Genomic DNA, 15513 nt, shown 5'->3' on the forward strand with positions numbered 1-15513 from the left:
AGAACTGTTGATTGTTGTTAATTTGCCTGATGCTATGCAAACAGTAGTGAATATTATCTAGTTTTCATGGAATCATTAAGGTTGAAGAAGACCTCTAAGATCATAGAGTCCAACTGTTTTAAATACAAATGCTTTTTGTTACGCAGTAAGTAGGTTGAGATTCTTCTGCAGGTGTCTTGACTCCCACATCTCATGGTGTGCTCTTGCACAGGAGGTCTCCAAAGTCCCTTACACCCTGTGTCGAGGGCGTGGCTGCGAGGATGCAGACATTTCTTGGGTGGAACATGTCAGCTATTTAATAGTGCACAATTACAATGCAGAGCCATTTAAGGCACTAATTAGAAAATACTGTATCCATTTAGAATTGCAGAGAAAATATATAGGTAAGCAGAGTGTAATTACCCAAAGTGGAATTGGCCCAAGGCTTGAAATCCATACTCCTGCAAATAGCACAAGGAGATTTTTAATGACTGTAGATGATCAGGCTTCGGGTTTTTGTCTTGTTCAAAAGGCAGCATGTGCAGCAGAACCAACCTTCCAGTGTCATGGGCAAGACCAGCTACACAGTGCTGTGGTACCTCTGAGCTGTCAGAATTAACTGTTGGTTTTCCTTTGTTGGTCTCAGCCAAGTTCAGCACCAATAAAATGAGATTCTGCTTGTCCAGAGACCAAAGCAAACCAACATATAATAGCCACTAATCTGTAATGTTAATTTTGATTAAAAATATAGAAATGCCTTTATTATATCATGTAATTGCACAGTAATGACACTTGTGTAATAACTGTATGTGTAATTATGGTATTATTCCTCTACACATATATAAAGAAACTGAAATCATCTGTTGAAGTATTTATTGCTATTATGCCTGTTGCAGATCGTGCTTCTTTCTTTCGACATAAACATCTGTAGCACGAAAAATGTTGGTATTTGTCCAACTGAAATCCTAAGTCTTAAGTAATTACCAGTCCAGAGATGAGTTAAGGATGCTAAACATGAATTAAGGATCTTTCCATGTTTACCAGTTGTTTTAAATTGTACTCTTTCCCCCTTGTAGACTGCAATAGTGGCATTGAGTGCAAGAACATTAATCATTAAATGGGCCATGGATGTCATCAGTGCTTCCATAGAAAGTCACTGTCAGAAAATTCATTGTAATTCAAGGTTAATTAGCGTAACATTAAAATTATGTGTTACAAAAATTAATTACTTACTGGGTCAAAACGTGTGCATTTCCTGACTCAAAATCATGTTCTACCTCTGCTGCCCTGCCCAAGAACATCCAGCAGATGCAGCGTGAGCTTTGATCACAGGTGTCTTCTGCCCCTCCTGCTTTCTGGCACCGTGGTCAGGAAATTTGGCTCACAGTCCCCATTAGCAGATAAATGAGTTGCTCACCTTGTTCCTCACTGCTCTGTCAAGAGATTTATAACCAGGCGTGGGCTAATTTAACTGATTTCATCTGTGAGGGTCTGTGACTGTTTTCTGTGGCCTACTGGAAAACACGGGTCAGTCTGATGGTGTCACAGCTTGTGGGGTGTGATTCCTGGTTATCTGCAGGGTGATTTCCAAGTTTTCCCCTGCAAACCAGGAGAGCCTAATAGGAACAGTAAGTATGATTTACCATGTGTGTGTAGTAAACAAAGAAGAAAATCTATCTCAGACTACTTTGATCTCCCTTTCTCAGGGATCCTAAGCTTCTTCCCATATCTTTAGCAGGCAGGGTGATCTGTACTTCCATTGTATCCCTTCCCATGGTGGCAGACAACTGTAGAAAGCAGATGGGAAGAAAACTGCAAAGGTCTGGGAGGGGGCAGAGGCATGGATGCAATAACCCCCATGTTGTTGCATATGTTGCAGAGCTGAGAGGGGACAATTGTGGGTGATGCCTGCCCAGACGCCCAGTTTTAATCTTCTCTTGCAGCAAAGACAGGACCTGTGGGTTAAGTGCTTTGGACCTGCCAGAGGAATGAGCTTTTGGGAACTTGGCATCCAGGTGACTTAGGCAGCATTGAAAATCCTATCCTTATTGTGTAAGTCGTTGCTCCCAGAAAAGTCAGAGGTGCCAAAATCCCAAATCTGTACAGGAAAAAAAATCATGTCATGGCTCCTGTGTTTCATGCTTTCCTGCTTTTCCCCTCTAAGTTTTTTGCTGGCTTGTGGGCTTAGTGCTAAATTAATGAAAAATTGAACTGTGTGTCACTTTTCACTTTTCTAGCATTATTTTTAAGTTCAAATCACAAGGAATAATAAGCTGCATACTAATATTATTTTTTTTACTTTTTCTTTTAACTCTGTGTTAATTTGGTTATCGGTGCTCAATACTTATTAGCAAGACTGATTCTCCGTGGGGTTTTTTTGCCTGGCTTTAATTCTTCTCCTGGATGTTGCAGGGCCGGGCTCTGCTCCACTGGGCATGTGACAGAGGACACAAGGAGCTGGTTTCAGCACTGTTACAGCACTCTGCTGACGTCAACATCCAGGTAAGAAAGGAATACAAAGTTGAATTTGATCCATGTGTTACAGAGCCTCCTGACCAAATGTTTTGCATGAAACTGAATTCTTCCAAAACTCCATAGCAAGTTTTCTCAGGGTACTTATCACAGAAAAGCTGCTCAGCTCTGGTGAGACCCCACGTGCGGTGCTGCCTCCAGCTCTGGGTCCAGTTGGAGCCAGTCCAGGGGAGGCCACCAAGATGATCACAGGGATGGAGCACCTCTGCTATGAGGAAAGGCTGAGTGTTGGGATTGCTCAGCCTGGAGTAGAGAAGGCTTTGGAGTGACCTAATTGGAGCCTCCCAGTACCTGAAGGGAGCCTGCAAGGAAGGTGGAGAGAGACTATTTACAAGAGCCTGGAGTGACAGGACAAGGGGGAATGACTTCACACTGACAGAAAGTAGGGTTAGATTAGATATCAGGAAAAAATTCCTCCCTGTGAGGGTGGTGAGGCCCTGGCCCAGGTTGCCAGAGAAGCTGTGGCTGCCCCATCCCTGGAAGTGTTCAAGACCAAGTTGGACAGGGCTTGGAGCAACCTGGGCTAATGGAAGGTGTTCCTGCTCATGGCAGGGGTGTTGGAACAAGATGATCTTTAATGTCCTTTCCAACCCAAACTATTTTATGATTCTATTATCAGAACATCCAAAAAGGTAGCCTGGGAAAAATACAGAATTTTTAACCACCATAGTTTTCCCCCACACGTCTGAGCTTAGCTAGCAGCAGTTTTAGGGTCCCTGAATAGCCCAGGTTTTGTCCTACACTGGTTCAGCAACTGCTTTGCAAGTGGTTCCTTCCAGCCAGCCAGCTTGGGTCTGTCTATACCCATGAGTCAGTGCTCCCAGTTTTGTCAACTTGGTGCAATTAAGGGCTGACTTGTGTAGATTTGGTTGTGTTCAGAAATAATTATCTAATGTATTTCTGTGAAATTATGATTGACTGCTCTTTACCTGCGTGGCTCTTATTGGCTCTGCTCTCCTGCCCACAAATAGCAGTGTTGGTACTTAGACTCACATGAAACTGTTGTAAAAAAAGGTCTGGTTTGCCCTTTCCTGGGCAGAATTGGTGCTGGGATGGTATGAGGAAGGACAGCTCTGTGGCAGCTGGTGACAAACATATGTTCATGCTTAGATCTCCGGGGTTTCGGTTTTAATGGATTTTACAGGAGTTTTTCCTTACATAGAAGAGGGGCAGTGAAGCCAGTACGAAGGGGGGCTTTGCATACCCTGTCCATCACCCTTCAGTCAGATCTCGTGAGCGATGTGTTGGATACATACAGGAACAGCTTTGCACTGAAACTGCAGAGAAGTTGGATCAACCTGTTCCCTCACCCTGGCATCCTGGAGATGGTTTTGGGCTCTGTCTGAAACATCTCTTCTCTTTGACACCTGTCTCGTTCCTTTGGAGGTAAAGTCTGACTCTTAGAAGAAAAGACAGAAGGGAGAATCATCATAATTTTTTCCCCCGAACATTCATTTTTCTCTTAAATTCTTCTCTTTTTTCTTTTTGATGCATTGCACATGTTCTAACCAGATTATTTTTGGCCAGTAACAAAAGGTTAATAATAGCCATAAAAAGAAAATCAATCTTTGATATTTTTTTCCCCCATCGAGGTAATAAAGGAGAACTTTTTTTAAAGGTCTCTGTTTGCAAGTGGGTGTGTTCCCAGAGAAAGCAGACACGTTTTTATTCTCAACCATATATAAATTGCAATAACATTTCAAGACTTTGTGACTTAATGTTTATTTCTTTTTTTTATTATTATTATTTTTATTTTAACCTTTACCCTGTAAGAATTCCCATCCAAAGCAAGAGCAGGAGGAATTTTAAGATCAACCAGAAGAAAAAGGGTGAGGGAGAAACTCTGGCTTCCTAACAGGCCATAAACACTGCAGTACCTGCTGTTACACATTACCAAATCAGTTAATGTGTAGGCTGTAAAGAACAGTGGGTTAAGTGTGAGGGAATCTCTGGTGACTCGAATCTATTATTTCAGAGCAATGCACTCTCAGCAGAGGTTCCCTTCACACCTCTGTCCCAGCAATGTCCACAATTCCCATCCACCCCTCCAGGTCTTTGGGTGTTCTTCTGTCTTGTTCAGTTTTGCAGCAGCACCTATGTGCAGGCAGCGTAAGAGATCAAGAATAAATTAGGGATTAGGAGGGTTATGAGCAGGTAGCGAAGGAGAGAAATGTTATAGACCAATTTTTTTTTTAATTGCCTGTGTTTTAGTATGCTTCTAAAAAGTTAGTCAAACAGCGTGACAGATTTATGCTCTCTTCCATTACCTTTTTAATAAATGTTCTTCCATCTTGGCTCTCTTGGAGTGTGCTAAAGGATTTAGCTGCCCTAAGCAAACAATGACAGTAGTGCTCTGATAGGTGACCTGGAGCAAGTCAGACCAGTTCACTGTGCCTGTAGATTTGCCTTAATACCTTTTTGCTGCCTTATTTTAGTTACCTTTGTGTTATCTATTGTCAAAGTACTGCAGTCTCTGGATCAAGAGGGTCTGCAAGTGTCAACTTATTACTCTTTACTGATAAACAGACAGGTTGGGAGCAGGAGGAGAGGTCTCCTCATTCCTGCTCATTCCTGTAGTGTGCTCAAAACCACTTTAATTCTGGAAATAACCCCACGGCCCAAGACTGCAGTGGTCCAGCCCCTGTGCTTTTTGTTTTTCAGCAGTGCTGCTGCAGTTCCCAAAGGGTGATTCACTAATGTCACTGAAAAGCTGCAGCCATTGAATTCTCTGGTTGTTCATAATTAGCTCTAATAGCACGTTTGAAAAGAGGTGGTAAAGCGATTGCCATGGGCGAGGGGATACAGAAAGGCAACAGGCTGCTCTGCTTTGTTGAAAAGGGGCATTTGTGTAATTGAATTACCTAAATCTTCAGAGCCAGAGGCCGTGTCAAAGTGGGTGGTGGGATGGTATTTTGGAGCCGAGTCTGAGAACAGCCTTCTTCCACTGGAAATGTTTGCCTTAAATGGAATATGTTCATAACGTAACAGTTATGAAGGAGCTCAGCAACGTGATTATAATTTTCATTTCTAGCTTTAAAACACACGAAGAGGCAAGTTTTCCTTGCAGAGGATGAGCAAAATTGGAACATCTTTTTCCCCTAAAGAGAGAGTTTTTCCTTGCAGTGTTTTCTCTGGCCTTGGGAAGGAGACTTTCTGGGATCAAGGGAGGCACTGAATGCGAGCTGTGCAGAGCTGCACCCCAGCAGGTGTGCCATGGCATCCTCAGCATTCCCTGTGCCTGGAGCAGCAAGCTGGCCTGGTCAGAGTCTTTATTTTATACCATCATGGAATGGTTTGGGTTGCAAGAGACCTTAAAGATCATCTGTTTGTCCTCAGTTTTCTCTGGTGCTGCAGTGGGAGTGCAGAGGAGACAGCAGAAGTCTCTTGGGTGTGAGGTGCTGCTCAACCAGCTTCAGAGAAACTCCTTTTGTGTGTTTGGGGGGACATTTAAGCACAGTGTGCTGCTTCAATGCTCTTAGGTGGAAAGGTCCTCTTGGGGCAGGGTCTGGACACCTCTTCCTGCAACAGCAAGGCAGGTAAGGGGGCTCAAAAAGTAGAGTTCTGTGCCCTGGTGCCAAGGCCCCACGTGATTGCTCATCCTACTCAGGGTATAGGGGGTGGGTGTGTGTGTATATATATATATATATATATATATATATATATATATCTACTGCAGGTATACAAATTGCTAGTACAGGTCTAAGAAAGATGAAGAACATCACGATACAATAATTGTCCAATGAGAGAGAGAAGGACAAATAGCATCTCCCACTTGTAATGTCAAAACAGTAGACCACAGACTCTCATCCTGGACTTGCTGTGGCTGCACTTTGTTCCATTTGTGGGCTCTCCTTACTCCAAAATAGTAATGCATGTGTTCAAGGCGTGCCTTTGGGAATGCACAGGAAACTCTCCTGGAGTGGTTGCCCCAGCTGAGCTTGCTTTGATAAAGCTTTTCAAGCCTATCTGGCCATGCAAGCAAGTCTTAAATACTGTTCATTGTCAGTGGAACTGTACCACTTGACACACAGGATAATTAAGGGCTGTGTACATATCTATGTGCTAGAGCAGCTGAGTCAAAATCGTATCTAAATATTTTATGATTTTTAAACTGCATCATTGTGCAGTTATCAATGTTATGGTAATAATTTTCTATGCTTTCAGTTTTTTTCTGAAAGGGAGAAAAAGGCTATAACTGATGTTGAGTTTTTATTTGCTGACTTTTCACTTTCCTCGTAAAGGTGCAAAGCACTGCACTGAGACTTTAAACCTCTTGCCAGCAAGTTCCCAGTGGTCATCCATGGACCCTCAGAGGTTTGAGAGGGAAACTTGAGACCAAAGCTGAAAATCATCAGGTTAGGAAATCTCTTGCTAGTGTATGTGGATTTTATTTTTTATTCATACATATACAGCAGTAATTTTGGTGAAAAGCATCTAGTGTCTGTGCTGTCTGCAGAGAGCATTGGTGGATTTTTGGTGACAGTGTTGGATTTTTGTCTTGTACCAGTTCATGCAAAACTACCCAGTCATATTTATTGACTGAAGTGATGCTTGTCAACATGATATTTTGAGTTAGATGGATTTTTTCCTTTGTTGTTGTTGTTGTTGTTTTCTAAAAGACAAAAAAAAGCAGAAGGAGCGTGGTTGTCTCCCCAGGTTGTCTTTTTTTCCCATTTCCCTGCCACACACGTCTAGGAAGACAGCAGCTTCCCTCTTCTGTTTGCAGCTAAGACACTGTTGAGTCAGAGGGCTCCTGGAGACAGGAACATGTAGCAGCCATCCCTTGTAATACCTTCACTCACGTCCTCATTGGGGATAAAAAAAAAGAAAAAACCTTTTCAAATGAAGACAATACAAACATAATAAGTGGCAGGGAAGGTTCATCTCCCTCATGACTCAATCCCTCTCAAACAACATTATTATTGACTGGCCTATTGGTTGCCAAAAAGGAAAATCAATTGTACCAGAAGTAGTTGCTGGGCCACAGATCACGGTACTAACCCGGCGGAGACAGGTTGATTTTTATCAACTATCCAAAGACTAATTTCCACCATTAGCTAGAAATGAAGTAGAAATTATGGATATGTCGAAGATTGCTAAGATTGGTGTTCTGTTGGTTTTGTTTTATTTGTGTGTTTTTACTGTTTTCCTGCCTGACTCTTAAAGGGATTGCATCTGAATAGGATGAAAAAGAGCAAGGAATAGTCAGGCTTGCCTGCCTGTTTTTTGTTCTTTTCAGCCTTGTTCATTTGGATTTCACAGTAAAAATACAAACTGCTTCAGTCTTTGCACTGGGAGTTGGGTTTTGGAGGCATTGCATAGACATTTAAAAATTATGCTGCTCTCAGTAAATGTGTGTCCCTTCCCTGCCTCCTGCACTGAATATGCATCATGCCCTCATGCTTCTGTGTGTCTGTAGGGAGATGAGGAATTTGATGTGGGCATGTCCACTGTTCTGACCGAGGACCAAAGGCCACAGGCTGTATCTACACATCTTTGCCCCTCCCCAGTGACGTGGGAGTGTGTCCATGCAGCCCACCACCCTTGCTGCGAGCTGGTGGGTGCAAACACCTTGGGGGTAGGATGCCAGCTGCCAAAGGTCTCTGCTGTTGGGACCATTCTCTGAGTCTCAACCTGGCTGAGATTAAATAGGAAAATGTCTGAGCCTTTTGCCCTTGCATTTAGTGTCCCTAGTATCAGTTTCCCCCTAAATATACTAAAAGCCTGGCTCAGAAAGCCAGGAGGGACCCAGTCCTGTGTCTGATATTGCTGCAGAGGGTTTGACTCTTCAGCAAGCAAAGGATATCGCAGGTGCTGCTGAACTGACCACTGTGTGCTAGGGAGGTACTGTGGCAAATGGATGAAAACACTAAACAAAGATGAAAAGCAAAGCAATAAGAGCAGATTTATTAACCACAGTAGTGTCCTTCTTCCCTTAACCATCCCTTGTCCTGATCCCTGTCTCCATGTTTCCGTGTCAGCTTTGTCAAGCAGATCTCCAAAGACTCTGCAGGCTGTACCCCTTCAGTCTTGACACTGTTGCCAATGGGTGTGAAAGCCATTAGCCAAAAGAAAGGAGAGATCTGCTTAGTGACAGAGGGTAGCATTCTACATTAAAGCATTGACATGGTGCCAGTCACACAGTTATTACAAGTGGCACAGCTCCATGTCTCTCCTGCGGGTCTCTCTGTGGAATGTAGATTGGCAGCAGGTTGAATGTTAAATGGTCACCACTCAGCAGATGCTGATTTTACCTACTGGGAGAAAAGTCCCTTTCAGCAGAAACATTTGGAAAATATTTTCAGCTCTAAATATATGCCGGGAAAGGCAGAGATTTATCCCTGGTTTGCTCCTCAGCTTCTGAAGACACCTTAAGCCTCGTCAACACAAACTGTAGGTTGTACAGATGTTCCCTTCAGCTTGTGCAGGCTGGGCTTTTTTGCATTGTTTCTTCCAATCTTCCAGCTTGATGTGTCCAGTCTTTGTTTCTTCTGCTCCCTGTAGACATATGAATCACTGCTTCGTGGCTGGTGCAGCAGAGCAGTTGGCACCCTTGCTCAGGCAGCACACGTTCAGTGTTGCCTGCAAAGCAGGCTTACCAGCCAGGAATGCTGCTGCAGGCTCCTGTGTTGTGCAAAACCAGGGCTGGAAAAGTGAAATCCAAGAGCTGGTCCTGAAAAACTTAGCAGTGGTCTTTGCTGCTTTACCCTCAAAATCCAAAGCTGCTTTCAGGGTAATGAAAATGCAGGGTTTAAAGGCAGGACTGAGGACAGCAGCATGTTTTAGTGGCTTACTGTGGGACTGTGTGGCTTGTGGGCATCACCTTGTACCGAGGGCTGTGCTGTGCAGAGGAAGGCACATCCCATGGCCAGTGCTGGTGCAGGAATGCAGTCTGGCAGAAGGCACATAGTTTTAGCTCAGAGAGCATGAACCACCCTCTGCATCAGGGGGCCTTGTGCCTGATTCCATTCCTGAGCAGCACAGCTCTTCTGTGGTACAATCTCTGCTAATGCTCAGAGTAGACAGAAGCCAGCAGCAGCAGTAGTGAGCTTTGGGGTCAGTGCAGGTGGCACCATGGTGCTCTTGTGTGTTCTGCTTCAGAGGAGAAACTCCCTGTTGTCTTCATATGTCCTTGCAGAGGCAGGAAAGAGCCTTACCTTGAATGCCTCCCTGCGAGGGCAGGGGATGATCCCAATGCCCCTTGGTCTCGGGGTCATCTTTGAAATAAGCACGTGTTAAAACACCTGTAATTCCTAAAGTCATTGTTGGAAATGCTTTAATCCCTCATTAAGGTGTTTGGTTAACTGCGCAAACAGGATACCACTGGCAACCAAGCTGGTTCTTCAGGTGAGCACATCACCCTAGGAATGGTCTCTAATCACCCTAGGAATGCTCTCTAGCCTTGCTTCATTTCCTATGGCCTTGATGTCACCTCTCCCTGCCAGAGGAACCACCTCTGCCAATCAGCTCCTTTTCATTCAGGAGAGAAGGTTCCTAGAACATCATCTTTTTAGTTCAGCCCCTTGGAAAAACTTTCCCTGTTTTGAAGAGGTTAAATTCTGCTGCTCATCTTCTCCCTGAGGATGTTTCAATTTGAGAAATCTTGACTTTGCTTTCCAAATGGAATTTCGTATTCATCTGTTGTCAGCAATTGTCTCTTCCAGTTTCCTCTAAAAAAAACTAAACAAACCTCCCTACACAACAAAAACCTACAAAAACCCAGTTCCAGTTGCATCACTGGGGCATCTGGAATTTACAGTCTTTGGTGTAAAGTACTTTTTTTTAGTTTTCCTAAGATTTTTCTAATGATTTAGATGTTGGGGCAGTAACTCTTTATACTTACTTTCGTTAGATTTTGAGTAAGATTTTTAATGATTGTAGCTGTCTCTTGGTTCCATGGATCGTAAGCGACAGAATGGCATTGAAAATGCAAAGCTGATTTAGGATGCTTCTGTCTCTCAGCTTGTACATGTTAATTCAGCATCCATGAGAACAGTGTCAGTACACAAGACTTCCTAGCTTGGCATCGTGTCTCCAGTGGCAGGGAAGAGTGAATGCTTAGGAGACAGAGTAAGGTAAGGATACAGTGATAATTTCATATATTTTCCCAGAGTCTGTGGCTTGGAGGCTTCCCGAACCATTGGTATTATCTTTGCGCTCCTGGATTTTATTTTGATACATTTCTCTCATCCTTCTTTGGATTCCCAACCTTTTATGCCAGTGGGAGTTGTGTAGTTTAACTGTGCATTTGCTTCGCACTTGCCACAATCTTTCCACATGAGAGCCCATCGTTCTTGTGTAATGAGAAATAGTAATTGTTCCCCCAGTTACCTCTTCTGTCCTGCTTTTGACTTTATGGGTCTCCTTCATTCCCCTTGATCACTTCTTTTTCAGACTGAGGAGTTTCATCTATTTAATCCTACCCCATTTGGGAGCTGCTCAGTAACTTTACTCCTTGTCAATTCTTTGAGTCATTCCCAGTTCTTCCTTATTTCCATTCAGATGAAGGGAGCAGCACTTCTCCCAGTGCCCAAGCTGTAAGTGCAATATGAGCTTTAATGAAGCAATATAATGATGTTTTCTTATTTCCTCTTCTTTTTTCCCTCCCAAATGTCTCCTTGTTGTTTTACCTTTTATTAACTACCACTGAGTATTGTGCTGGTGTTAAAGAGCTGTCTGTAGTAACTCATAATCTGTTTCCACAGAGGGAATAGCTAGTTCAGAGCCCATTGCTCTGGATTTAGACTGAAGATTGTTTTTTCACGTGTGCATTACTTGGTGTTTATCAGCACTGAATTTCACCTGCAGGTTTTTCACCCTGTCACCCTGAGATCCTTTTGCAGCATCTTACAGCCAGGTTCTGGTTTAACACACTTGGATGCTTCACACTCAGCCTGCTTCCCCCGTTCACTTGTGTGGTTGAACAACCCAAGCCGTTGCAACAGGTCCCTCAAAGGCTCCAGTGATCACCAATAATTGTGCAAGCTGGTGGTTTATTCCTGTTCAATCTCTACTTTTGTGATCAGTTCTCAAGAAGAGCAAAGACCTTCCCTCTTGTTCTGACAGCATCATTTAATAGCCTTTGGTGAGATGGAGTGTCCAAAGGCTTTTGGAGTTCCATGTGGACAGACATCCCCATAGCAGAAGTCTTGGTGGTGCTTGCCTGCTTCAGGAAGCAAAGGCTGGTACCATCCTCCCTCTGCTTGTCACAGAAAAACTACTGAGTTGCTCCCTTTTGCAACAAAACAAGTAAATTCTATCCTTGAGTAACCTTCTAGTTTATCTAACAGACCAATGAACTGTCCCAACTTAGAGTTTTAAGTTGAAATGGGTCTTCCACCCTCTTTCAACAAGGCTCAGCTTTGCTGGAATAAAGATTTCTTACAAAACAGAGGCCTGAACTTACACAAAAGTGCGTTGAAGTTGTCTGTGGTGTTTGTTCTCAGGTTAGGAGTCGGCTATCTGCAAGCTGGGTACCACTGTTGGAGGCACTGGTAAACTTGCATCATCCAAATCCGTTTCTGCTGTTCCAGCCAATTAAACATTAAAATGAGCATGAGAAATAAGTGTTCCTTTATGGGTCAGTAGCTCTGTAGTATGGCTGTGACATGGCTGGCCGAGACAATCCATTTCATACAGGCCTGGGCAACCTGACATCTTTGGGTATGTAATTGCTTTGGTAGGGAAAGAGAAGCAATAAGGATAATGTAGCCATCAGGCCCTGACTCACTAGTTCGGAAACTTCCCCTTGCCAATCAAATTCCTTTGGTATTCAACCCGTCTTAGGCTCGTTCCAAAGGCATTATTGTGATGTCAGAAAATGTCCTGATGGATATATGCATTTTCTCCAGTGTGAGATGTTACCTTCTGGAAGACACTTGGTTTTGTCCACCAGCCAATAAACTATCTGTACAGAGAACCCTCAGTGCACTCTTTATGGCAACAGACAGGCTTGTCTTGTCCCTCTCCCTCCCCCCCCCTCCCCTATTAAATATATTTTTTTTTCTCAGCACTATTAGATTATTAAATGCTTAATGACTATTGCATTCCTGCTAACTATACTTTTGATGAGCTGCAGTAATAAAACTTTGTAACAGCAAAGCATGTGTCTGGTTCCTTTATAGGAAGGGCACATTTGGGGAGCTGAAGTAATGGGGGATAAAACTCAATTAATGAATAGAAATAAAAAGAAGTAAATGAAGTAATCAAACTCAGAGAAATTAGTATTGGCAGGCCCTGAATGATGCTCTTGGATGAACAATCTTTCAAAATCCTTCCTTGTATGCTGCTGCTGTCTCTTTATTTATTATTAAAATAACATGATCCATGAGGCTCTCGGGGTGACTCCCAGCCTAGCTAATTCTAATTAATCCAGTCAGGGAGAGCAGCAGGGTAAGTGGAGCAGTCTATCGGATTGAAATTCATAACTTAATTGAGGTCAAAGTCCCGGGTTGGGAGAACAAAAGTCTTTCGCTGGGACCAGGCAGATCAATAGCAATAAATATCTGGCTTGGATGCAAGTAGCTTATAGTGACGGATTATCTGACACTGGCCAGAGGTCTTGGTCTTGTTCAGGGCAAAGTCCTATGGCATCTACAGTGTAGGGTGACTTTCGCCAGTGTTCCCTCCAAAACCCTGAAGAACCCTTAAAGAGTTCATAGGAGCCACCGGAGAGGGATGCCCATAAAGAAGTCCATGTGAGTCATGCTGAAATTTGGATTTGGTTTCTCAAGGTGTGGGTGTCTCATCACTAGCACAAGGGCAAGTGTCACATTAGTGCTGATGGAGGCTGGAAGAAGTTACTCAGGCTTACAGGAACTTGGAGGTAAATCACATCTTGTCCAGAGAAAGACCTTTAGGACCGGGGGAAGCTGAGCAGTGGAATGATGGGCTTTATGCCAAGTCTGTATTTATAGTGTGTTTACATAAGAGGAGAGAGGAAGGTTGGAAGAGGGAAGTGTAAATAATCATTAAGGTAGGTTTGTAGTGTGAGAGAAACCAGCAGAGGCAGATGTAGTGTTGCCTGTTCTTCAGAAAAGCAGCCACTGGCTCTGCTCTGACCTCCAAAATGTTGTGTTCAAAGGGATTTGCATGTGCTAATGATGGCTGGTTTCCCAAGCACTGCATGGCTTTGGGTGTTGACTGCAACACTGATCCTTTAACTCCTAAGCCAGGGAAGAAGCGTGAGGTGCTGGCCTGGGATCTGTGGCCTTGCACTGTGCACACAACCTTTGCTGGGAGTGGGCACTGAAATATTCATCAGTACCAGCAACTGAAGAAGCTTCTCTGAACTTTTAAATAAGCAGGTACTTCAGCTGGAGTTCAGTATTAAAATGCAATCTTCACCCAGCCTGTTATTAATGCAATGTTTATGCAGATTTGACTGTTCTGCTCATATCCTCTTTGCAGAGGACAAATACTGCTGTGGTCAGCATTCGATACATCCCTGATGGATGTTGTTCTGCCAATGCACTTCAACACAGCTTGGAAGAGAGATGGAAACCGCAGCTTGGACACAGCCAGTGACTTAGTTTGACATACCTGCTCCTCCCATTAACAGTGCATAAGTCTAAAGTATCTGTTCATGTCCAGCTTGCCAGAATTGTTTAAAAGATCTCTTCAGCTCCACAGTTTAGATTAGAGGTGTAGGGCAAATGCCTTGGCTGGTCGGGTGTCAGGTTTTAACGTCTAGGTTTCTGTTGCACTGTTGGTGCACTCCTGCTTCATTCCTGCCCAGCCCAGACAAGAGCAAAACAGTTCCTGAGGCTGTTAAACAGTGCAAACAAAACTGCATAGGCAGCTGTCATCAGGGGAAGAGTGGGGTTGAGTGATTTATTTTGTTATATATAAAAACTAGCAGAAAAATCCGAGTGCTGAACAATTCACCACTTAACACTGAGATGTTTGTGAGCAACACATGTCCTGAATGTACAGAACTTTGAGATGGGTATTTTCCTTTAGCTTGAGTTACGGCTCTGCTAAGATTTAGGAGAAAAATAAATTAAAATAAGAATGTTACCATTTTTTCCTCTTCACAGAGCCACACCTGTGTTGCAGACCTGCTGTTTGAAATTTTCAGAACCAGCAACTGGTACCTTTAAAGTGCTTTGGCTAAACTTTGGACTCCTCCCACCTGGGAGTGGTAGTGTAGCCATAAAATTAAGTGGTAGCTTAGTTTTATTTATTAGTGAGAGAATTTGCTTTTTTTTTTTTTCAGCTGAGAGGAGTAAGAGAATCTGTCCATTCAAAGCTGGGTTACCACAGTTATATATGTTATTAAAAAACATAGCAGTAGATGCCCAGATCTGTAGAGTCCGTGTGGATTCAGTGAGGAAATTCTCCTTATAGCTCTTTTCAGAGTCAAGTTCAGGTTTCTATCTGTCCAGTTTTGCTAGAGAATCCTGGTGTGACCTTGAACAAGTCACTTGATTTCTTTCTGCCGTGGTTTCCCATTTGGGAAATGGTGGGGCAAATAATCGTTTTTTATCTCATGGATATAACAAGATTATAAAAATATGGTACTTTTAAGAACCTCGGAAAATTGATGAAATGAAATTAAACAGATCTTGCAGTCCAGATAAAATGAGATGAAACAAGCATGAAACTATTAGTGAAAGAAATGTTTCTTTATCTTCTACAAATAAAAATGCAAAGTGATTAAGTGGGTCTTTTCTAGCTATTAGCAATAGCAGCTCTAGCCAGCTGACTTCTGCCACCCTTGTAAATTAATTTGCAGGGTACAGTCCTGAATTTAGTATGCTCACAATAAATACCCCTAAAAATGTTGTCACCTTCTCTGATGCACGATATTACTGCCACCATAGTACTGCAATTACTTGCCCTGCAGATAAAAAGTGGCTGCTCTAAAGGAGATGCTCTAACATGATGGTTTGCAAATTTCTTTTAATTGATTTTTTTCCCCCCCTGTGATATTTCCTTGCTTTACTGTACATCCAGCAGTATTTTTGTGAGGCGAGGAAAGGAATGGGAATAGCATTAAAG

At 43.1% G+C, this 15513-nt stretch overlaps 1 protein-coding gene across 1 annotated transcript in view; it reads left to right on the forward strand.

Annotated features, from left to right (window-relative positions):
* The window catches only part of ACBD6 (acyl-CoA binding domain containing 6), an 83051-nt gene that overhangs the window by 39891 nt on the left and 27647 nt on the right, over positions 1 to 15513 (forward strand). The window contains 1 exon segment of the mRNA XM_032696157.1: positions 2392 to 2481. Coding sequence (XP_032552048.1) covers positions 2392 to 2481 — 90 coding nt within the window.

Source organism: Chiroxiphia lanceolata, chromosome 9 (assembly GCF_009829145.1).
Source record: "Chiroxiphia lanceolata isolate bChiLan1 chromosome 9, bChiLan1.pri, whole genome shotgun sequence".
In the NCBI taxonomy this organism is placed as follows: domain Eukaryota; kingdom Metazoa; phylum Chordata; class Aves; order Passeriformes; family Pipridae; genus Chiroxiphia; species Chiroxiphia lanceolata.